General features: G+C 42.2%; 2 protein-coding genes across 2 annotated transcripts in view; both read right to left on the reverse strand.

The window, feature by feature from the left end:
• The window catches only part of ccser1 (coiled-coil serine-rich protein 1), a 1,189,706-nt gene that overhangs the window by 1,110,603 nt on the left and 52,960 nt on the right, over positions 1-26,143 (reverse strand). The window lies entirely within an intron of this gene.
• On the reverse strand, positions 3,240-3,614 carry LOC144680640 (histone H2B type 1-H-like). The gene has a single exon (XM_078541900.1). The coding sequence runs from the start codon at positions 3,612-3,614 to the stop codon at positions 3,240-3,242; it is 375 nt and encodes a 124-aa protein (XP_078398026.1).

The following is a 26,143-nucleotide window of genomic DNA, read 5'->3' on the forward strand; positions in this document are numbered from 1 at the left end:
GGATAGGAGGTAAATGGAATTGATTTGAAAGCCAAACGAGAACACTGGGATCAGTGCTCAAAATATTTCTAGAAACGTATTCAGAGAAAACAGATGACAAAGGAAACAGTGGGGCTCCCGAAGGATCTCTGGGGGGCTTGGGGGAGGTGCATGATAACAGATGATTAAGAAATAGCAGATGTCCTTAATGACTTTTTTACATCAGTGTTTACAAATGAATCTGTGCTGTGCATTCCCCATACAGGGTTAGAATTTCACAGACAGGTTAAATAAATCCTGATAGATATATAGGCATTCACCGCAAAGAATAAAGATACTGAAAGAGATCGAGGCTGCCTATCCTGATCAACATCATACAGGGTATTCAAGGAGGTGGAAAGTGGTCACATTTTGAAGAATATTTCAAGGGAAAAACAAGCTACAGAATACAGGAGTTATACCAAGGGACTGCAGCAAGGTAAATGTGGCGTTGATTTATAAAAAGGTATGGAGGGATCCCAGATGACTATTGACCCAAAAGCTTAACTTCAGTGTTGGGTAAAGACACAAAATGCATCACGAAAGAATAGTAGGCATCAGGGGAAATATAGTGTGATAATAATGAACCAACAAGGTTTTACAGGTGGCATGTTTTCCTTTATTAATCTACGAGGGTTCTTGAAGGGTCATGAATTAGTTGACGTGACAACAACAGATTTAATATTTAATATTCTTGGACTTTAATAAATCCTCTAATACAGTACCATGCAAGAGATTATACTACAAGGTACAAAGGCATAGGATCGGAGGGGGAAAGCCTTTGAAGTGAATAATTATCTGTTTGAGAGGGTGCAAAGTGTCATTGTTAAGGGAGTAACATCAATGTGGTAAGGGGGGACTGATGCAATAGTGCAGGGGTTGGCCCTGGTACCAGTTTTGTTCTAATGTGTATTACTAATTTGGAGGAAGTAGCCATAATAGATCTTTCCAAGTTTGCTGATGATACCAAACTGGAAGAGATACAATGGGATTGCAAGATTGAATTATTAACTTAAATATAGAGAAATACAAAGCCTTGAGGCTGAGGAAGCAAAATGGTGGGAATACAAGGTGAATGGAAACACAGATTACAAGACTGACTGACTTTTTTCCCCATCCCAGTTGAGGCATGGTAGACTAGCACAACAGCCTTTATCTATTCAGCCACAAGGGCATGTTTTGCCCTCTTTCAAAAAGAAAAATCAATCTGTAAAACTCATGGGCTGCTCTTGTACCTGCTGAGTTAGGTACTCCTTTGCACACAAACAAAGGATGTGCATCGCTCCTAAATTGAAGCTCTGAAAGCTGGAGGGAACCCAGAAGATTAATTTGCGTGATGTGAAAAATCTATTCATCTTTCACCACAGCACTCATCAATGTGAGCCAAACAGCTGTCCCAGCCAGTTAACATCAGTACGAACAATTGCTTCAGTATTGACTAAAATCAACAAGAAGTCTTTAAATGTGCTGATATTTTAAAATACATTTTATTTATGAGGTTTGTCATTTACAATATTAGATATGTGTTAAATATTTCATATTTGATGTATTCTGGAATCTGTTTTTATCATAGCTGCACACAATCATACGTAATAGCATCAAAAATACTCTAACTAAATACTCCGTTAAACTATTATTCAAGGCAGGTCCCCCCAAATTAAAGCAACTGCTCATTCCTTCATTTTGGGGCTGAGAAGGACGTGCTATCTAAGCAGTGTTTTCTTGAATTCTCCGCCTCATACTGAGGACTGTACTGCATTCCCCACACATTTCTGCCTAAATATGAATCATGCAAATATTAGCACATTATTATTCTCCACAAAGATTCAGTGCAATACCTGTCCCACTCTAGATGATCTGAGTAATGCATTATGTTATAACGCTGACAGTTTTATATGATCCACTTGATTTGAAAAGGTAATAAACTTGACACTAAATATGACCTTTCTTTTTCTTTCTTCAAATATAAATTAATTAGGAAGAATAGGCTCGTATGTTGTGGAAGTCAAGACCCAAATGAGAAAAGAAACCTTAATATACCGATGAGATGTTTGTCCTCACTGTAATTGGCACTGATACTTTCTCTTATATTGTTCATTGCCAGCTTTCCTTCCCCCACAGGATCATAGAAGAGTACAGCACTGAAGGCTGCCATTCAGCCCACTGATTTTGCTTCCCTCTTTGATAAGCAATCCAGGCAGTCTTACTCCCCCGCTCTTTCCCCATATGCCTGCAATTATTTGTCTTTATCAATTACCCTATAAATGCTGCTATTGAATCCATATCCAACACCCTATCAGGCAGTACATTCCAAATCCTAATCATTTGCTTGTGAAAACAGCCTTCCCTCATGTCACCTCTGGTTCTTTGGACAGTCAACTTAAATCCATGCCCCTCGTTAACTGCCCTCCAGCCAGTGGGGGACACAGTTTATCTTTATTGATTTTACCTAAACCCTTCATGATTTTTAAATACCTCCATCAAATGTCCTCTTAGCCTTCTCTGCTCCAAGGAGAACAACCCCAACTTTTCCAGTCTCTCCAAGGAACTGCAATTCCTCAGCACTTTAATTATCTGGTAAATCTCCTCCATCCTTTCTCCAAAGTCCACATGTCCTTCCTAAGATGTGCTTCCAGGAATTGGACACAAGTGGAATTGGCGGCCAGGACGCTGTCGGGTCAATGGCTGGAGAACTGGTGGGGAATGCCCGGCAGTTCCGTGGGAGAGGCCCAATGGAATCAAGTGCCCTTCAGACACTCAAATTGGGCTCTTCCTGCGATTCAGGTCCCCAGAGATGGAAGTCCCACCCGCTAAGAGCTGCCAGCCAAACTGAGGCCAGTAGCTCCTCATGGCCCAGAGTCAGTGGGAGCCAGTGGCTGCCGGCGGCAATGCAACTACCAGAGGCCCAGAGTCACCCAGAACAAAAGGTGAGTGAAGTGGAGGATGAGTATCACAAGGTGGGGATCATGGGTGAGGGAGAAGCAGGGGGTTTGGAGGCAAGGGCAGGAGGTGGCTTTCAACAGGCATGCCCCCGCCCGCACAAGGACCCTTGATCAGGCACAAGGTGTCGGATTGTGAGGGATCCCCTCCCCAGGAGGCTGTTGGCAATTCTGTCAGTGTTAGTTGGGCAACCTTCAGGAGGCACAGGAAAGTAATGCCGTCTCCATTTAATCCCTGAGCCTTCACTGAATTGTGTGTTTTTTTCAGTCCATTGTGGAGTTTTACTTGGAGTTGGTGTACTTGGTCACTGCCTTTCTCCCTTCCGAAACGGCGTGGTCGGCCAGTTCCCCAGGCAGCAGCAGGCGCACGGCGGTCTGGATCTCCCGGGAGCTGATGGTGCTGCGCTTGTTGTAATGGGCCAGGTGGGAAGCCTCACCCGTGATGCGCTCGAAAATATCGCTCACGAGTGAGTTCATGATACTCATGGCCTTGGAGGAGATGTCGGTGTCGGGGTGAACCTGCTTCATCACTTTTTGGATATAAATGGAGTAACTCTCCTTCCTAGACCTTTGCCACTTCTTGCCACCCTTTGCTGCCAGTTTCTTTAAGGCTTTCTTAGCTCCCTTCTTGGGAGCTGGTTCCTTCTCATCAACCATCTTCAGTTTATTATAGTAGGCTCAGGGAGAATGGGTCAATTGGCTCTGTAATGAGTTTAATTGACACCGCCCCCCACAACTGGCAGCCAGGAATCCCACGTCAGTCCCTTGCGCCCTCTTCTCTAATGGTTCGTGAAAAATTCTTTTAAGGCAGTACCAGCTAAATGTTTGGACAGTTCAGAAATTCTTTTAATATAAAGAATTAACAGACTGATCATAAGGGACACTAAAATCAGGGGAGGTTTTTCTGCCATCTGGAGACTGATTTGGGGCCTCTCCCGCAATTAAGTGGGCTCAGCCTACAAGTTTCCCGCTGCATTGAACTGCATTAAATCCAGCCCGGGGTCTTTCATATCCTCTGGTAATTCGAAAACAACTTACAGCCAATTAAGTAGTTTTGAAGTGTTGTCACTGTTGCCATGTATGAAAATGCAGCAGCCAGCCAGGTCTTACAAACAGCATTAAGATAAATGACCTGATCATCTGTTTTGGTGGTCGGCCAAGGGATAAATATCGGCCAGGACAGCAGGGAGAACCTCTCCTGCTCTTCTTCGCATGGTATCAAGGAATCTGTAACGTTCACCCGAGAAGGCAAAAGGAGTCTCTGTTTAATATTTCATCTCAAAGCTGGAAGTGCAGTACTCCCTCAGCACTGCACTGAAGTGTCAGCCTAGATTGTGTGCTATATGTCCGACGGGAGGCTTGAAACCACGGCCTTCTAACTCAGAGACAAGAGTGATTTAATACTTTAATGGTTAAAGAGCTCTGCCACCAGCTGCAACAAGTGCAAAGTCAAACTGCTACAAGACAACTTCACGGAGGCGTTCTCAGCCAGTGCGAATTGGCAAACTGATGGGGTTCATGGCTGCACTTATGCTAAATTATGTGCATCATTACGAAGCCAAGACTACGGCACAGAGACACAAAGTACAATCACATTATTGGAGTGAAATCATGTTGAAAGGGTGTTCGGGATTCAAAGATATTCAGCCAGAGTGGGAATCAGAGATCATCTCCCAGATTTTTTTTTAAAAAAATCATTTATTTTTAATTTGAAAGATTACAGCATCTGCTGTGGCCCCTCATTTCAATGTGGTTTCAGTCGCGATGTCTTGCTGCAGGAGATCTTTAAAGAATTGCAACACCCAAAGAGCAGGATCTAATCCAATAAGCACCACCTTTTTTTTTATCAGCGGCTAATGCCCTTTTAAAACCCACTTCATCAAATTAGTGTACAGAACAGGCTGCAGTAACACCGTGAAGTGAACTGCATCACAATCCAACCTCAAACTCCGAGTCAGCTATTTTCAGCACAGTTTTAATAAAGATAAAAACAAAACTGCAAACAGAATAAGCTATTGATAGACCCATACTAATGCCATACTCAACATCTTACTGAAACAAAGAAAAACATTATTCTATATAATGTGGGAACAAAGGGATTCACCTTAAACTATCCTTCCTATTTATCAAAAGCAAAGGAGCTGTCAGTTTAAAACAGCCACAATGTTCATTTCCTTTAAATGCATGATGACTGTTTATAAAGCTCATTTCTGTATGGAATGTCCTATTTTGGTAAAGTTGACAAAGCAATTTAAATATTTACAATATTCTCTGTCAGGCATACACATATACAACAGCTATTACACTGTGGAGTCATGCTCTGGACTCAGTATCTATTGTTTTTTTTCATTTGTCACTTGCTTTGTAGATTTTTTTTTTGTAGATGTATTTTCAGATCATTTTCAGAAGGGTTAAAACAATCCATGAACTTTCACCCTCTGGAATGGATGCCCAGGTAAGCCAAGCACTACTGCTCTACATTCTAGTAACAGCGTAGCAAGATTTAAAGGTGAGCACCAAAAGCGACAGTGCATGATAACGGCAATGTTTTTAATATGATGATTCAACGTATAACATCAAGGTGATGTGGCAAATCCATAGTTTATGGATTAAATAAATCAAACAGGGCTTATAACAATGGCCATTGAGAAGAATAAGAGTAGCAGACTCATGGAAACACCATCACCAGCAAGTTCCCCTCCAACCTTGACTTGGAACTATATCACTGTTCTTTCAGTGTAGCTGGAACTCTCTTCCTAACAGCACTGTGGGTGTGCTTGCATGACATGGACTGCAACAGTTCAAGGATGCTGCTCACCACCACCTTCTGAAGGGCAATTTGGGATAGACAAGAAATGACGACCTTGCCAGTTTCATTCACATCCCATGATATAAAAAAGTGAACTTGCATTCATATAGCACCTTTCATATCCTCTGGATGTTCCAAAGCATTTTACAACCAATGAAGTGCTTTATTTTAACAATGAAGGTAAACACAGCAGCCAATGTGAGCATAGTAACGTCCTACAAGAGCAATGAGACAACCATAATATAAAAGCAAAACACCGTGGATGCTGGGAATCTGAAATAAAAACAGAAAACGCTAGGAAAACTCAGCAAGTCTGGCAGCATCTGTGGAGAGAGAAACAGAGTTAACGTTTCGAGTCCGTATGGCTCTTCTTCAGAGCCCTGGGGAATGGAATGTAAAAGCAGCTCTGAAAAAGAGTCATACGGACTCGAAACATTAACTCTATTTCTCTCTTCACAGATGCTGCCAGGCCTGCTGAGTTTTACCAGCATTTTCTGTTTTTATTTATAATGAGACAACCGTCCTCAGTGATGGTAGTCGAGAGACAAATATTGTTCAGAGCACTGGGGGGTAGCTGTTCCTCTTCAGATAATGTTGTCGGGTATTTTACAGCAACCCAAGAGGGCAGACAGGATCTTGGTTTACCATTCATACGTAAAACCGCATCTCTAAAGAATGCAGCTTTCCCTTGATCATACAAGTGCGCATTTCATTGCGGTACGTGGGCAAGTCCCGAGAGTGAGATTTTTATTCCTTTGTATTTCTACTTCACAATTGAAATTACCGAATGCAAAAAAAGAGAGACACTGCAAAAAGTAGGGCACAGCACAAGATACCCGACATAAAATATGGCTTCATCCCACATCCAGTTGCTGGACGAATCTAGAAACTTCACACATGGCAAACTGAGTTAGCAGCAAACAAGTTGCTTCCAACGGTACTCCTCCAAATTGGATAAGGTTTGAAAAGTTTTTTTGTTTCTTTTGATCCACAATAATTCCACATAAATAGGTATTCTGCCAGACACAGAACGGTGAGATGTTTAAATTAAATCCAGCTGTGATTGTTTTTTAAATAAATGCAGGGATTAAGTGCGAACACACAACAGGAAGATCATATTATTGGCTGGTTTGGGGAAAGCACCAGTTGAGAAATATACCCTTGAAGCAGCCTTCGTAAGGATCACAAGTGGTGCATCCACATTAGCAATTGAGGAATTGTTTCAGGAAACCCAACAGTTTTTAAGAATATTCCCCTCATTCAGTGAGTACTAGTGAGCAGCTGAGTTACACCCCTCCAGGATTGCACTGGAGTCTCCAGGAATAAAAGATTAATCTCCAGGACACTTCTGCAAAACAACCTGGGAGAAAAAAAAATCATTGTTTTATAAAAGGAACTCTTTGAACATCTGTTTATCTATTATATTTTTAAAAATTGGACGTGAGGGGAAATGGCTGCTCGACCAAGCGTTGAGAATCATCCTGTCAGATAACGAAGACTTAAATTTTCTGGTCCCACCCACTGCAGGAATGATCACGGGACCTGCGGGAGGCAGGACTAGAAAATCTTGCCCAAAGAGTCTATTTGCTTTGCTATTGGTGTGGGAAGGCAGAACAGCCATGTTGGGTGACCAATAGTATGAGCGCAGGGGTGGGGCAGTTGGTCATGTGATGCTACCTCCAGGAGGATATGGCAACCCTTACAGGTAAAGTCCCATCCATGGTTTGTGCTGCATTAGTTCATCGGCGGCGGGGGGGCTTTTGGCAGTGGCTGCAAGTGGACTTCCTGCCTCTGGCTTAGGGACAGCATCAATCAGGGTTTCTTTTCCCAAATGCTATGCAATGACCTTTGACAGAAAGTCCAAAAAAAAAGAAACATTCATCGGAGCTTGAACATAATCTGCAGTCATTTAGGGCCAGGGAGTAACAGGAACCTGCACAGAATACCTCATTGCACAATCACACCTTCAAGGGAAAAAAGGGGGAGAAAATGACAAGGAAAAAGGACATTTTTTCCTCTACTGTTTTAAACAAAACCACTGATCAATGGAAAAATGGGCGAGATTAACAGCAACATTCTAACATAAGCCTCAATGTCATAATGCATAAGTATAAAGTTCATGGACTTCAGTGCTCCTGAGATGACTGAAGGCTTCATACTGGAATAATGCATTTCCTACTTTTTTTATATGTTTTCCATAAACTATGTACTGCTACAGTTCACAAAGTGTTTAATTTAGTCTACGTCCTTTTCTCTTCAGTAACAGGTATCACAACAAAACACCAAAAGGCCAGTGTACTTCAATCAAAAATGACTGAAGGATGTTGGCCCCTCGTTACACAGTACATCACAGCAGGAATAGAAAACAGACAGATCCTGATCTCAAGTGATGGAGCAAACCTTCTTACTTAAGGTACACCTCAAAGATTGGTCTATTTTATTTTATTTTTGGTTGCTCCTTCATTGAACCTGCTGTATTAATAAGTTTTTTTTTTACCTGTCGGCCTTTTACTTTTAAGATTCTTCACATCAGTTTCTATGTTGGCATTTTAGAAGGGAGATGCAGGGAAAATAATGTAACTGTTAGTAACTACATGCACCCTCTTTCAACTGCAGATGACAGAAATAGAGCAAATTAGAAGGAGAACATGTACACATACACAAGGAAAGAGCAAACAAGGCACAGAAGGTTAATTTCTACAGATAGGCAGATGAGGTATGGCTGAAGAAGAGCACTAACATGCACATTACTGATTCAAAATTAAATCCAACCTACAGATCTTTGCAAGAGATCCTAGAGCAGTGGCTCCCAAACGGTGGTTCGCAATCCCAATGGAGGTATCAGAAACAGTGAATGGGGTCACAAACTTAACCTCCTGAGACTGCACCCCACATGGGCACCAAGGCATCGGCATCTGGCCCTGTCCTTGACCTGCTCATCACTTGGTCACTCCCTGGGACCATCGGCTCTTGCCCATGGCCACTTCATTGTGTGGCAAAGCCCAGAGCCAACCATGAACCTGGCAGCAATGCCTCCCCTGCTGAGCTGCAGCCTGTCTGAGCGCCAGTCCCCTGGTGCTGCAAACGATCTGGGCTACATCAGCCACAAGATCATCAACTTGCGCTTCCACTGCCTCCTGGCTAAGATCCACAATTTGGAGCAGTTCAGATGAAGTAACGAACTGGTGAGTACATAAAATAATACCATTATACAAGGTACTTTAAAAATACAGAATTTCATATTTATATGTTGATCTATAAGACTTAAACTTTAATAATTATATACTCAACGTTGCTACCCTGCTTTATTACTAATTTGTTTTTGTCGGCATCTGGTATTCCATTAATTTTTGAGTGTTAAGTGGGGTCGTATGGGAAAATTGCTTTAGGAAGCAAGGTCCTAAAGCAACAATAAAAGAGATGCCCAGAAACAGACAGAGTCACCATCTGAATCTGAAGAAGTGAAAGCACGGAAACTGTTGCTTCTCTCTCAGAAACAGGAAGTGATATTCGAGATCGTGGAGTGCTTCTTATAAATAACAAAAAGTTCCTTTCTCTGAATTACACTGCCAGATATTCATGAAACCATATCTGCCTCTCAAATTCTGATTTCCCTACAGCAGTCGAGTTGCCAATTCTGATTGGACATAACCCTCCCACCTCCAACCACCCCATTCTCACCCCACTGCTACTGGACACTGAACCACCCTCACACCACATCACCTTTCCATTCTAATTAAAGTGAACAGAGTTTCCATTAACTGATTGAATGGCAATCAAGCAACCCTATTTCTCCCATTAGGATATTTGTTTCCAACTAATAAATGAGTGTTCAAAGGAAATTAATAAAACACTTTCGTTTTTTTTTAAAAAGTGGGCTTATAATTTTTCCTCAGGTTAACCAGAAGCAGTGTCGAACAGATGAATCTTTAATTCCTGGAGACTTGGTAATCCCACATCACAGTGAAAAGAGATCACAGCGATGATAATAGATAGGCGTTATTCAATTCTGCCCCCTGTGCCAATGGTGCTCTCTATTACAGGAATTTTTTTTCTTTTTTTTCCAACCCAGAATTGAGATTTCAAAGCATAGGTACGTGCTATTCCTTTTGACAGGCACATCTGATTGAACCAGCACACACACACACACACACAAAAAAGGATACAGTCACAATCCAGTGAATCTGAATCCGTTTCTGATTTCAAACGAATATTCTCAATGCAAAACAAAATCTGCTCAATTTTAGCAACACAGCTGATGCCATCTTTTCACCCCGTCAGTCAGAGATGGGTTAATTTTATTACACTAATCCAGTTGTCAAACTTAATGCTTTCGCTATGTAAATTTCTGGGATAATCTTGTCAGCTATTGTACAAAATGAGTCAAATGCCAGCCATCACTTCTTGGCTTTGGGAGTTTGGGTGCTTGTGTCAGAATATAATTTGATATATGTTTGTTGCTGTTTCACAAAGTAGACTAATTAACTTGCCTTGCAAATGAACCTTAATTTTCTTTAGCAAGTGAATTACTTGATGCAATTACATTTCAGAGTTTTTAACCAATCTGATTACAGCTTGCTTACAGGTGTTCCAGAATATAGGGGCAACAGTTGCTCTGCATAAGAAATGCTGAGATTTTACAGCATCAAAATGCAAGCATTCAGCCCAACCAGTCTGTGTCAGCCATTGGTCATCAAACTGGCAAATAGCTCTCATCGCATTTGCCTGCCCTGTTCCCATCTTCCTTCTCCACCTAACCAAGCTAAGGTGACTTCCAAGTGTTAAAGATATTGTAAAGATATCATAAAAGATATCTTATTTAATCACCTAGTTAAAATTTCAAAACCATCTTCAGAAAATAACTGCAAGAGTGTACACTGGGAATCTTTCTGCTAGATTTCTGACATTGATAATATTTGTGACCAGAGGAAATCCTTGTGGAAGTTCAATTTGTAAATGGTCTTGAAGGTGCACATTGAGTGCTCCTTCAATTTTTCTTCATGTTGCCTCCAATTGATTTTTTAAAAATTTATTAATTCACAGGTCCTGGGCATTGCTGGCTAGGCCAGCATTTATTGCCCATCCTCAACTGCCCTCAAGAGAAGGTGGTGGTGAGCTGCCTTTTTGAACCGTTGCAGTCCATGTGGTGCAGATACACCTGCAATGCTTTTAGGAAGGGAGTTCCAGAATTTTGACCCAGTGACAGTGAAGGAACAGCGATATAGTTCCAAGTTAGGATGGTGTATAACTTGGAGGGAGAGTTGTAGGTGGTGGTGTTTCCTTGCGTCTGCTGTCCTTGTCCTAATAGATGGTAGAGGTTTTCGGTTTGGGAGTTCCTGTAAAAGGAGCCTTGATAAGTTGCTGTAGTGCACCTCGTAGGTGGTACACACTGCTGCCACTGTGCATCGGTGGTGGAGGGAGTGAATGTTTAAAAGGTAGTGGATGGGGTGCCAATGAAGTGGGCAGCTTTGTCCTGGGTGGTGTAGGGTTTCTCAATGTTGTTGGAGCTGCACTCATCCAGTCAAGTGGGGAGTATTCCATCACAGTCCTGACTTGTGCCTTGTAGATGGTGGACAGGCTTTGGCGAGTTACTTTCCACAGAATTTCCAGCCTCTGAGCTGCTCTTGTAGCCACAGTATTCATATGGTTAGTCCAGTTCAGTTTCTGGTAATCCCCAGGATTGTTGTTGTCAGTTATCCCCTTTCATCCCTCCCCCTTGACTATTCAACCATTCAGTGACATACAAGCTGGTCAAGCCAGCTTCTGTCTCCAGGTTCAACTGAAAGGAGAAGAGATTCTAAATTTGGTATCGAAGGCACTAGTGGGAAATCCCACATTGCTCGTCTGCGGCAATAAACAGAGACTCTGTTTAAAAGACAAATTGTTTCTCTTCTCTGATCAATTTTATGAACTTCCCTGAAGGGTTTTGCTGTTTGCTGGTTTAATAAAGAAGTTGAAGCCAAAAAAAAAAAAATGGAAAGTTGTCCTTTATAATAAAAAACATGGAGGAAATGTTTTGGTTTCTGCATAGAGGAAAAACGGCAGCAAGCATTGCATTCTTTATTTGATGCAGATGATCGAAATCTCAAGTTATTAAAATTAATTGTAGGCTGTGGGGGTATTATGCACAAAACCTGGAAACAAGTGAGGCATTGTATAATTATTGATATTTAAAAATACAAAATGATGGTTTTAAGTAGGTTGCAGAATAATAAATCAGGTTAATTTTTTTAAAAGTAGCATTATATTGGCAATTTTAGATGGAACAGCAGAGCAGGATAAGTGCTTCTTATAGCACATAGGAACAAGGGAACAGGAGGAGGCTATTCAGCCCTTCGAGCCTGTTCCACCACTCAGATGAGATCATGGCTGATCTGTGACCTAAATCCATATCCCGTCTTTGCTCCATGTTCCTCAGTACCTTTGGTTAACACAAGTTTACCCATCTCAGATTTAAAGATAACAATTGGCCGAGCACCGGGTGCCATTTGCAGAAGAGAGTTCCAAACTTTGACCACCCTTAGTGTGATTTCGCTCCTGCAAGTCTAAAAATAGAAGCCAGACCAATGTGAGATGATGGTACAGTGGTCATGTCACTGGAGTAATAATCTAAAGGCACAGTCTAACGCACTGGGGACATGGGTTCAAATCTCACCAGGGCAGCGGGTGAAATTTCAATTCAATTAATAAAAACCAAGGAAGCTAGTCTGAGTACTGCTAACCATGAAACCTCATAACCATTGTAAAAATCTACCTAGTTCACTACTGTGCTTTAGGGAAGGTCCAGTATGTGACTGCAGATCCACGGTATTTTGGCTGGCTCTCAAGTGCCCTCCGAAGGGGTTGAGCTCATTTCAAGGGCAGTGGTGGGCAATAAGTGCTGTCCTTGCCAGCGAAACCCACATCCCATTAAGGAATAAATAAATGTCCCCTAGTTTTAGACTCCCCAACCAGTGGGGTTACCCTAACCCTTTCCTTGAATGTCATGAAAACGTTAATCAAATTACCAATTAATGTTCTAAATTGCAGGGAATACAACCCTCATTTGTACAAACACTCCTTGTAATTTAACCCTTGGAGTCCAGATATCACTCTAGTAAATCCGCACCTCAATTGGCCTAAGGAAGGGTCCAGCCAACCTACCCCGCTACTGGAAAAATGCAAGCGGGGGTGGGTAGGCAACAGACATGGCAGCTCCCACCACCGCAATTAATTATGAAGCCTCGTGCCCATCCCACCCCCACCCCATACCGCCCCAGCCCACTCACGGTCGAGAGGGCGGGATGGGTGGGGGGCATAAAATTTCAGCCAGTGATTCTACAACACATCGAGATATGATGTGAGGGAAAATCCCCGAAGGGGAGAACTTAGAGAACCAAAAGTCTAAAGACACACATTCCTCCCAAGCATGCGACACAAAATATTATTGTTTAAACAATCCAAAACATTTTTTCTATATTTTTTTTAAAACAAATTTTTCTTTGGTGTAAATTGTTTGTTAGACCAATCAGGAGCAAAAGCATTTCAGGGCAGCTGAGAATCGAACAGAAATGAAAATAAACTTGTCGTTTGAACTATGAAATGAAAGTTGCCGTAGTCCCAGAGGACCATAGGCTGCTCTCTCATTAGAGAGAGAGAGAGAGAGAGAGAGAGACGACTGGTGGCGAGTTAACCTGAAGGTCACCACACCTCAGGCGAGGGGAGAGGTTGAGAAGGCGGGTCTTCATGGATGACCTCAGCCAGTATGGGAATTGAACCCGTGCTGTTGGCATCACTCTGCATCACAAACCAGCTGTCCAGCCAACTGAGCTGACCAATCTTGACAGAAACTTGATTCACTGGTACAGAGTTGCAATGCTGGCTTTCCCCAGACATGTCTTCATGACAAATCATAGCCTCTTGTTTAAATTTTCCTTTACATCACAAAAGCAGTAATTTGGCTATCAAGTAAGACATAGGGCCGATTGTCAAATGCTTGCGGCGAGACTGGAGACGGCCAAGCAGGTGCCACAGGACAGGAACGTGCCAGTTTATCGGATCTTCCCACCTCTAGGCCATTTTCAAGAAGGCTGGGTCAGAGATGAAATGGCTGCCCACCTGCAAGCAGCAGATAGCCAACTGAAGCAATTAAATTTTCTGTTAAAGGCCCCTCTTCCCCCTGTCAAATGAGATCTTCCAGTCGGCACTGGGGCCCCTTGCTATAGACAAAACATGGCCAATGAAAGGAGGCGGGCTCACGAACACAGTCTGGGAAGGAGCAGTGCTCTCAAATGATTTAAGCCACCTCCTCGCACCCTCCCAAGTCGCTTCCCCACTCCCCTCTCCCACCAGCACCAGTGGAGAAAGATGACCACAGTTGGAGACACAGGACACCCTGTGGAGGGCCTTCCCTTCCACAATGGTGGTCTCGCAGCTGCGGCCATTTTTTATTTTCAAAGCTTTTACAAGTGCTGAGAGGGCACCTCTATCTTGAGGAGCCCTCCCTGTCCTTTACTTGCATCAGCAGGCTGCCGCTCTCAGTCCTATTGGCCCTCCAGTGTTGGGATCCCACCCACCATTCTGAATTGGAGAGTGAGCGTGGCCTTTGGCTATGAATTGGCCAAACTGTGTCAGGTGACTGTTTATTACAGTGTGGAGTCATGACCCACATTTTATCCCAATGTCAGGATCCCAAAACAAAAATCCTGCCCATGGTTCTCTTATTGTTCAAAGGCCACATTTTTAAGCAAGTCAACTTGATCAACAGAATTTTCTCCTGTAACTTGAAGAGGGGAATGACACCTACTGAAACACAATAGTGTCAACTTGTTAGTACGTCCCACTTTATACCACATTAAATGGAAAATCTAGCCACTGTTCTGAAAGCTGAAATCACCAAATATTACTTGGGACATATACAAGACATCTGAGCTATCTATTAAGGCATCTGGGTCAGTAAGTGGATGAAAATCCTCACTCAAATTGATTGATAAATACAGCGAACAACCTCCTCAGTTCAAGAACCGAACTGCTAAGTTGCTCCAATAGCAGTGGTTTATAGTTAAGAGTATTACAGGAATAGTGTATGTATGTGAAACAGCCATTGTGTATCAGGGGCGTTAAAAAAAAAAATCAGTCAAAAGTGGATGCTGTAGCCTAGGAATTGCTATCGGCACATTAATCAAGGATTAACTGAGAGTTATGGTTTAGCGGTGGGTACAAAGAACATTGCTCAATAGACAATTTTACTCGTCTCAGTAGGTGTACTAAAAAGGTGAGCTTTTCAGCGTGCACCGCAACCTATCCAAACAGGCGGCACATTCATTCATGCTGGGGTGTACTTCTTTGGTGCTTGATGAGTTATTTTAAACCCTGAAATTGCACAGGGGGCAAAGGCAGTGCAATAATCCAAGTAGCTAGAGCAAAGACCGAATCTGGAATGAGATCATGGAAGCCTTGTTTGGCAGGAGTGAAGATCAGAAGGAACTGTCGGTGGATAAGCCTTCTTCTCCAAAGTGTCTGTTGCAGACAAGCAAGGGGTAAATTATAGAAAAATTCAATATTAACCTCTATGCTTTCAGGGCATTGAGGTATGTAACTAAAAATTCAGGCTAACACACACGTCCTGCGCTGAATTGAATGTGCTGCACTGTCAGAAGTGCCTTCTTTTGGATGAGACATTAAGCCCCTCTCAAGTGAATGTCAAAATGTCATGGGATCTTTTACAAAGAGAGGAGTTATCCCCAGTGTCCTGGACAACATCTACATTACAACAGTGGCTACACTCGGTAAAGCACTTCGGGACATTGTCAGGTTGTGGAAGGCATTATCACAGAACTGTTATGGTGCAGAAGGAGGCCATTTGGCCCTCTGTGTCTACACTGGCTCTCCGAATGAGCATTATCCTGCCTATTCCCCATACCCTTGCACATTATAAATGCAAGTTCTTTGTTTATAACTCTTTCATCCGTTCCTGCTGTCTGAGCAGCACTCATTTTCAGTCTTGGCACAATGGAAGCAGTCCAAGTAATACTCAAGATGCACAGTCACCTTACAGCTAACAAGTGCTTACTGCAACCCGTGTGCATGCCAACAAGTCCAAAAGTGGCTTCATCTAAAAGAGGCATATAAGTTCCAGCATCCAGATAGTGTGCAGCTCCATGATGCTGACAATGCCCCACCCGCGTTCAAGGTCTTGGTACTATATTTCTGCTTCAAGAACAAGATAAATTGGCGGAATCAGGCTTGAACAGGGAGGGTCAGGTCCTTTGCCCTGTTAAAAAGAAAACTTGATGAGACCATCCTGGAAATCATTCACAGGTAGAGCATTGACAGGCTGAATAAAGAAAGTGGCATCCCCAAGGCTGGTTCCATAATGTTTATGTCAAGTAACTTTATCCGACTGTCATACACACAACTTCACAGAGTATTATTCACTGCAAGTACATCTTAAAAGGTGCTCATTTCAGACAGCATCTCAACACTTTCTTTAATTTTCTTTGGTAAGGGAGGACAGATTGCTGCTGTGGGCAGTGAATCTGAAAGGGCCCGCATAATTGGCTGGGTCTCTCAGAGTTTGCGATTGATAGATCTTTGTCAGGCTTGTTTATTAATGGCTATGGATCAAAGGCGGGTAAATGGAGTTAAGGTGCACATCAGCCACAATCAAATTGAATGGTGGCATATTGGCTTGAGGGGCTGAAGGCCTAGCCCTGTTTCTGTGTTGCCATGATGCAGGCCTTAGTGAATTTGCTGTGTTTACACTGAGATTGCTGGACCTGTGCAGTATGCAGAATTACCTCATTGCAAAATTTTAGCTGCTGTGATATTAATAGCAAGGTGTGCAGTGACAAAAAGGTCACTGAGCTCCCTCCACCCACAGGCCAGGTATTATTTACACCATCATGGGTTGTACTCCACATATAGAGCACTCTGGTAGAGATGAATATTCACATATGTGCTTCTAAAATGATAAACTGTGAACAATTTCAATATCCCCAAAGGTAATCTGGTGAGACACCAATTTAACAGTGGAGCCTGAATTATTTAATTGTAGTACGCTATGTTCCACAGAGACTATTCCTACCATCTCAGCAGCAGAGCATATGTCATGTTGATATGGTATTTGATCACCTAGGAGTGGCTTATCCTCCTGTCTTTATTACTTTCAAACCAGTTATTATCAGATTTTCTTCCAGCTTGATTGACACATTACTTTCTTCTGCTGAGACGCTGTTCACACACCTGCTACTCCACAGGGGGAATATGCTAATCATCAGTCTTGTTTGCAGCTTATTAATTTTATACATCTATATCTCTTACTCTGTGATCACCTATCCCACTTTGCTTTATGAACGTCCATCCCATTTTTCAACCAGATGGCTCAATTTTTCCAACAGGTTGTCTGTTTGTCTTTATTTAAACTTAACAGCAAGGTGACATTTCAAAACATTGCCCTCTTTTCAATACATTTCTTTCATCCTCTTTGGTGGGGTTTACAGCATAATATTAGAGCTAGATCATTAGGAACTGCACTCCAGTTGCTGAGAAAATAGACATGCTGTCAAAGCTTCTCTTCTTGCATTCACCAGGACAGATGCAAGAATACCAAACTTCAAAGGAAGCAACTATTTATATAGCATGAGAAAAGGGGTACCGATTGGTTGGCAAGTCGGCTCCGATTGGTTGACACATTGCCACGGTGAATGCACCAGGTTGCTACTGTCGCCCATGCTCGTTCATTCAAAAAAGTGCAACGTGTGGACAGATTCCTTTTGCCTGTAGAGGACAGGTCCCCGCATATGAATATTTGTAGCTTCTAACAAGCATTAAGTGAACTATATTAACAGTCCAACTGATGATCTTAAATTGGTTATTAGTGTAATTCCTAGCCCACTGGGTATTGTTCAGCAAATGCTGCCTAATCACAGAGTCACATGTAACGTTAGACGTTATGTTCTGAGTTTTGCAAGCAAAAACCTATCTGCTGTTAATGTCCTTTAGGGAAGGAAATCTACCATCCTTACCTGGTCTGGCCTACATGCGACTCCAGATCCACAGTAATGTGGTCGACTCTAAACTGCCCTCTGAAATGGCCTAGTAAATCACTCAGTTCAATTAGAAATGGGCAACAAATGTTGGCCTTGCCAGAAACACTCATCCCATGAAAGATCAGAAAAAAAAATTGAATTGAATGCTGAAGCTTAATGATGAGTCAATTCCTATTCAAAATCACATTATTGAATAATTTTCTAAAGCACCAATTAAAAAGCCTCCCAATCTGTTGTTTAATTGACACTTCTGGGTAATCTGGGTTTATAAGCACAAAAATGACTTTGCGTTAAACAGGAATAGAGTACAGTTAAGAGAACTGGGCTCAATATTCAGTCTTTGAGAAAGGTTATTTTCCCAAGGCATATACTGGCCCATCCCCACCAACCCCCTGTACCCCCCCACCCCACCTCCCAAGTTCTGACTCCTGCCCAGCTTTGATAAAAGGTGCCAACCCTAATTATCACAAACCGTTAAATGTCCTGTTTACGCTTAAATTATCCATGCAAGCCAATATTCTGAAAACCAGGATCACGTCCCATCTCAACTGAAAGTGAATTCCAGCATCATCCTATCATGGTAGTTGAAGAAAATCTAAAGGGAAGCTAGACAAGCACTTGGAGGGAGAAAGGAAAGGATACAAAGGCGGATTTAGATGAGAAAAGATGGGGGGAGGCTCAAGTGGCGCATAAACACGCGGGCTGGTTGAGCCGAATGGCTTGTTTTTGTGCCGTATACCCTACGTAATCTTTGCGACCTCAATAACATGCTCATTAGACCAATGACAGATCCCAGTAGACACCTATTTCCAAAACACCTTTCTCCATTTTCAGCCAATTATAAATTCATTAATTTTCAAATGAAGCTGAATAAGCACATAATCAATTCCTTGCACTTTAATCCTGTTCATAAATGTGTCATGTGAACTATTTCAAAATCAAAGGCAGGTACATCCTTTGGATGGTCCTCCACGGATTTAGTTACAACTTCAAAGAGTTCCAGTAGATATTCGCCTTGACCATAAGTTATACTTAATACCCTTCAAATAATCACCAACAGAATCTGTAACAGGAATTGAACCTATTGTCCAGCACATGGCAAGATTGTTTTTGTCCTTGTGTCTGGCCTAACCAGTGAATCAATTGGTCATCCATTTGCCTCGAATCAGTTGGTAAATGCAATGCTGATAATCCAAAGGTGAATTACTTTCCAGCAATATTGCTCAAATCAGCTACTTATATACTTAAAGGCAACTGATCATACAGAGAAGAATAGTGGACAATAAGGAATAATGTTAAAAGATAGTAATCTCATCAAGAGGTTAAGATGGCAATAGAAACCATAACAACAGATCTCAAGCAATTTAAAGCATTTTATCTGAGTCCTAAGATTAAATTGCAGCTTTGGAATCATTCCTTATGATCTATTGCTATTGAGAACATTCATTTATTTTAAGTGGGCATTTTATTTGGTTTAACTCTGTTGTCATGGCAGCAGCATCAACTGTGTTATTATTACCGTCAATAATCTCCTTGTCGCTGAGACATGACGACATTTGTACTGCAGGGTTAATGAAAATGGCATCATTAATACAAACTTAGTGAGATGCAAGATAAACTTCAATTGGATTCGACAGCCAGTGAGAAGAATAAATGATGGCAGGAAGTGTAACACAAGACTGAAACACACTCAAGAGGTCAAATGATAGAAGATCAAGCAGTCAATATAGTAATTTAAACCCTTTTGGAGTGGCCATGTAACATGCGTATCCTTAAAGCATTTCAGCTGCCTAGCCCTCCCTTTTGCTTTGCCTGTTTCCTTGCACCTAAGCGCAAGATTTCTTCAGGCTTGCTTGTCCAGTTTGTCTCAGGGTTATCTCGCAAAACGTGCATGTGTTTCTCTATTTCACCCTTTGTGTGTTAGCCATGGCTCAGTTGGTAGCACTCTTGCCTCTGAGTCACAAGGTTCAAGTCCCACTTCAGGCTTGAGTACAAAACTCAAGGCTGACAGTCCAGTGCAATACTAGTGCTGCATTGTTGGAGGCACCATCTTTTGGATGAGACATTACACCGAGGTCCCATCTGCCTCCTTGGATAGATGTAAAAGAGCCCACTGCACTATTTCGGAAAACAGCAAGGGAGTCTTCCCGGTCTCTTGGCCAATAATTATCCTTCTATCAACATCATCAGAACTGATTATTTGGTCATTATCACATTAAGGTTTATGGGGCCTAACTGTGTGTAAATTGGCTGCTGCATTTCCAACACCACAACAGTAACTCCAATTCAAAGTACTTTGGCCATGAAACATGCTATATGAATGTAAGTCTTTCTTTTTTTCCATCAGCCTGCATTGGAATCAGCCACTTGATTGTTAAGGTTTAGAAAGGGGTCAAAGTGAGAGGTTGACAAAGACAAAGGCATACATATGAACAAGGAGCAGGAGTAGGTCATTCAGCCACTTGAGCCTGCTCCACCATTTAGTAAGATCATGGCATAACTGAATTCCGTGCAAAGAAAAATGGTAACAAGATCAGAGATGAACAAGGTACAAGTATCTAAGAGTTTTAGATCCCAAAATCAAAAGGTGCGTAGAATGCTGACCAGAAGAACCAGCAATCTTAAAAGGCTCAGATTACACAAAGACTAAATTCTGCCTGCAATCCTACATCATCCACCTATGGAATGTGCAATCTGTTTAAAAGAAATGATCGACTTATATGCTGGTGTCCATTGACCATAGAACTGTATTCCAATATAGGAGGGCAGGAAGACAAACAACTACAAAAAGTAAGAAAAAAGATATGGGACGTTGCATAATAATTCCTTTAAGGGCAATTTACAAAGTAATTAACTATACATCATGTAAATGCACTGTAATATTGTTCAGCTATTCCCTTCCAAATTGTCACTAAGCTAGAAATATTTTTTTGAAAAAGATCCTGCATTTCTTGGGGTGAATTTTAATTATATAAAATTACATCACATTCACAGCACAGAGAGAGACCATTCAGCCCAAATAGTCGAAGCCTGTGCTTATGCTCTACACAAATCTCCTCCGGTTACACTTCTTCTAACCCCATCAGCATATCGCTCAAGTATATATCTAGCTTCTTCTTGAATGTATCCATGCTATTTACCTCACCCAGTCTTGGATGGTAGCGCATTCCACATTCCAGCCACTCTGGGCAAAGATCACTGATCTTGTCAAGATGGGAAGCTTTAAAAGTTTAATACGGTATTGATCCTTGCTCTCCAACCAAACCTGCAGTTTTATTAACATTCTTGCAAAATCTTAGAATAAAATTGAACAACAATGAACATAGTGCTGGGGAGTGAACAATTCCTAACTTTGGGCACACTGCATCAGCATCTGCACCAATGTTCATGATTAGCTAGCTTAAAGGCAGAATAAATCTCTCTCTGCTGCACGCTTAACAACGTGCATCGCCTCCACTCCCTGCCATCGCAGCTCTCCCCCTAACCTCTGAAACATCCACTATTACGTCATTATGATATCATCCATTTTACACAGCGTTCTGTGGCCTTGCACCTGCCTTACAGCTCTCCTAGAAGTATTCTCCAAAGCTTGTACATCCACCATTTCCGTTCCCCCACCATTAATGGCAGTGCCTTCAGCAACCTTAGCCATAAACTCTCGAATTCTCACCTTACTTCACTCTGCCTCTCTCTTCTCCTTTACGACATTCTTTGAAACCTACTTCTTTATCCAAGCATCTGATCATCTGTCCCAATGTCACCTTCTTTGACTCGGTGTCAAGTTTTGTCCGAGTGACATGCCCGAGATACGGTTTGGGATGTTAAAGACACAATGTGTTATATCACCAAGATCAAATACAAGGTAATCAATTAGCCTGTAATTTTGTGCTTAAGACCCTGCTTTCCATCATTTGTGTAGAATTCTCTTCAATTTTTTTAATTGGTCATTCGGCAGTACAGAAGTTGAGTATTGCTGAAAAAAAGAGACATGCCGTCAAAACTTTTTGTCTTGCACTCACCAGGATAACTCAAGAAATTACCAACTATAACAGGGGAACAAAAATTTATACTGCATGAGAAGACAGTGCTGACTTCTTGCCAAGTGGTCACTGATTGGTGGAGGTGCTGCCATGGAGAATGCAGCATGGAATAGTTAACTGCCCAGCTTTGTTCAAATTCAAAGTGGGCAGATTGACTCTGATTGGTTAACGCATTTCCCTACTGAATGAACCGGGGAATGATGTTGCCTAAGCTGTTGTTTAGTTGAAAAAGGCGCAAAATGTGGACATGTTCCTTCTGCCTGCAAAGGACAAGGCCCAGTGTGTGAATATATGTGGCTTCTAGCATGCATAAGTGAGCCACATTGCGAGCCCGACTGACATTCTTAATTTTGCTCATTTATGCAAAATGAAAAGCTTTGATAGCATGTCTCCTTTCTCAGCAATATTTTTTAATTCTTGCTTTACAACTGAACAGGAAATTTAGTGTGAAGAAACTTTTTAAGGATAGGTTATTGAAGTCAAGGATGTGGAATTAATCAAGAACAATTGCTTGACCTTTTTCCATGCTTGCTTCCTTTATGGATGAAATACTAACAAACAACAATGAACATTTTTAATGGGACCCAGCAGGAGAGTTCAATTTTATTCCACGATTTTGCAAGAAGGTTAATAAGACTACAGGTTGGGTTGTAGAACAGGGAGCAAGAATCAATACCGTATCATGTACTTTTAAAACTTCCCTTCAATCATTTTGAGCAAAAGGCTGGGAGAGATTGCAGACATGTGCCCAATCCTTGTTCCTGCAATAGTGTTTTCTATTGAAATTCTATATGAATTGGCACCAACTTGCTCACGTTTAGCTAGAAGTTGCAAATCCACACAAAATGTACACTTTGAAAGTGTGTGTAAATACAAAGCATCTCGTGAAAGCATTAAAGAAAGTATCTGCTAGCCCTCTGCTAGGTAGTAGGTACTAGAAAAAGGAAGCTCCTGGGAATTGTGGAAAACGTCCTAAGGCATTTTGTACATTGAGAAGAGGTTGGGGGGAAGCATAATAAAACGCAATTTTAAAAATGATTTTTCCCTCAAAGAATGAAATAAAGATCGGGACATACAAATTAGAAGCTGCAATATCATAAACTTCAAAAAAAAAAGCTATGGACCTTCTCGAGGGCAATTAGAGAAGGGCAATAAAAATTGCTGGCCTAGCCAGTGATATCCACATCCCAGGAGAGAATAAAAAACAATTATAATGGAAAAAAATGGCATTACACAAATATAAAAATCAGTTTTCTAGGGCAAGAGAGGTTCTGCAGTAGTAGTTATGATTTTGTACACCATGAAAAGCGCAGTAATACCTAATTAACATGGCATAACTCTTTTGGGAGGTTTAACAGTGATATTCCTAAAACGGGAAGTTTTCATCAGTTCACTGATTTCTAATTGCTTTCCATCTGCAGGGACTTAAACACCACAGCAAGGAATCGCTGACAGCAACTTCTGGATTTCTGTAATTCACCGTGCGTGTGTGAAGGCCAGGAGTTTCTGTCAGCTTCACAGGTTGTAATGATAGTCAATGCCAACAGTTTCATCATCCTTACAGTCGTAATGTCTGGGCTACGATTCCTGTGAGTTTTTAAAAACTGGGACCGAGTTCAACAAGCAAATATCAAGCAAAAGCTAAACAAAATTGCTTTGCTTTTATTCACACCTGTTTATCACTGGCAAGCAACAGATCGAAAGGTGACAAATTTTCAAACTGTAATTGGGTCAGACCCACAAATCGACTCACGAAAAGTGAGAGTTGTAAAAATAACCTCGAGACACTAGAAAACTTTACAACAAGATAGCTGCAAAATCATCACTCTGGTCATTTTAAAAGTAGATGCATAAGCTCTTTAGGCAAATTAGTCAACTTAGTGACTCTCTCCACAGGACTGAACAAGAAGTAATGCAGGGAAAAACTCGGCAGGTCTGGCAGCATCTGCGGAGAGGAACACAGTTAACGTTTCGAGTCCGAATGCCCCTTCAACAGAATTAAGTAAAAATAGAAAAGAGGTGAAATATAAGCCGGTTTAAGGGGTGGGGGGGGGGGGGTGGTTGATCTGGATAGAGGGCCAGTGATAGGTAGAGATAACGAAAAGATGTCATAGACAAAAGGACAAAGAGGTGTTGAAGGTGGTGATATTATCTAAAGAATTCGCTAATTAGGGGTAGAAAGCAGGACAAGCAAGGTACAGATAGCCCTAGTGGGGGTGGGGTGGGGTGAAGGAATCAAAAAAGGGCTAAAAGGTAGAGATAAAACAATGGATGGAAATACATTTAAAAATAATGGAAATAGGTGGGAAAGGAAAAATCTATATAAATTATTGGAAAAAAAAGGGAGGGGGGAAAATCGGAAAGGGGGTGGGGATGGAGGAGAGCGTTCATGATCTAAAATTGTTGAACTCGATATTCAGTCCGGAAGGCTGTAAAGTGCCTAGTCGGAAGATGAGGTGCTGTTTCTCCAGTTTGCGTTGAGCTTCACTGGAACAATGCAGCAAGCCAAGGATGGTCATGTGGGCATGAGAGCAGGGTGGAGTGTTGAAATGGTAAGCGACAGGGAGGTCTGGGTAATGCTTGCGGACAGACCAAAGGTGTTCTGCAAAGCGGTCACCCAGTCTGCGTTTGGTCTCTTCAATGTAGAGGAAACCGCATTGGGAGCAACTAATGCAGTAGACTAAATTGAGGGAAGTGCAAGTGAAATGCTGCTTCACTTGAAAGGAGTGTTTGGGCCCTAGGACGGTGAGGAGGGGGGAAGTAAAGGGGTAGGTGTTGCAGCTTCTGCAGTTGCATGGGAAGGTGCCGTGGGAGGGGGTTGAAGTGTATGGGGTGATGGAGGAGTGGACCAGGGTGTCCCGGAGGGAACGATCCCTGCGGAATGCCGCCGGGGGGGGTGAAGGGAAGATGTATTTGGTGGTGGCGTCATGCTGGAGTTGGCGGAAATGGCAGAGGATGATCCTTTGAATGCGGAGGCTGGTGGGGTGATAAGTGAGGACAAGGGGGACCCTATCACGTTTCTGGGAGGGAGAAGAATGTGTGAGGGCGGATGCGCGGGAGATGGGCCGGACACGGTTAAGGGCTCTGTCAACCACCGTGGGTGGAAAACCTCGGTTAAGGAAGAAGGAAGACATGTCAGAGGAACTGTTTTTGAAAGTGGCATCATCAGAACAGATGCGACGGAGGCGAAGGAACTGAGAGAATGGGATGGAGTCCTTACAGGAAGCGGGGTGTGAGGAGCTGTAGTCGAGGTAGCTGTGGGAGTTGGTAGGCTTGTAATGGATATTGGTGGACAGTCTATCACCAGAAATTGAGACAGAGAGGTCAAGGAAGGGAAGGGAAGTGTCAGAGATGGACCATGTGAAAATGTTGGAGGGGTGGAGACTGGAAGCAAAATTAGTAAATTTTTCCAGGTCCAGACGAGAGCATGAAGCAGCAACGAAGTAATCATCGATGTACCAGAGAAAGAGTTGTGGGAGGGGGCCGGAGTAGGACTGGAACAAGGAATGTTCCACATACCCCATAAAGAGACAGGCATAGCTGGGGCCCATGCGGGTACCCATAGCCACACCTTTTATTTGGAGGAAGTGAGAGGAGTTTAAGGAGAAATTGTTCAGTGTGAAAACAAGTTCAGCCAGACTTTTTGTTTTGGATTTCCAGCATCCGCAGTTTTTTGCTTTTATCTAAGAAATAATACAGAATCGATCCGCCACTGAATGTTTCATAGCTGATGCACGTTCCAGGCACTTTTTGAATTGACATCAAAACTGAACAAAATGGATTCTGCGAGTCCTGAAAATGAACACGGATAAGGAGACAAGCGAACTGAATGATTCTTCCCTGTCCCTACTTCCATACTTTCTCAACAGGTTGGTATGTTTAGGGAGACAAGTGAAAGCTGATGGACCACTGAGTGATAATAATGCAATTTGTAAGCATGACCAGTTAATTGACATCATGCAAACGCCAAGAATCGATCAGCCTTGAGACAACTTTGGGATATTTGATTTGAATTTTAAAAGTTGATTTAATTTAGCTTTGGCAGCCTTTGGCAGCGGTTGTCACTTTCAGTATGGATGGAGACTTGTCAGCTCCACTTCACTGATATATACGCTTAATGATAGTGACTTTCTAACTGCTGATAATATGCAATGGATTGCAGAATGTTTTGCATTCCGGCCTGGCCAACATTTAGCCCTCAACCACTACCACTAAAACTGATTAGTCATTAGCTCACTGCTGTTTGAGGGACCTTGTTATATGCCAGTTGGCTTTCATTGTTTCCCTACACTACAACAGTGACTACAC

Source organism: Cetorhinus maximus, chromosome 1 (assembly GCF_964194155.1).
Source record: "Cetorhinus maximus chromosome 1, sCetMax3.hap1.1, whole genome shotgun sequence".
Classification (NCBI taxonomy): Eukaryota; Metazoa; Chordata; class Chondrichthyes; order Lamniformes; family Cetorhinidae; genus Cetorhinus; species Cetorhinus maximus.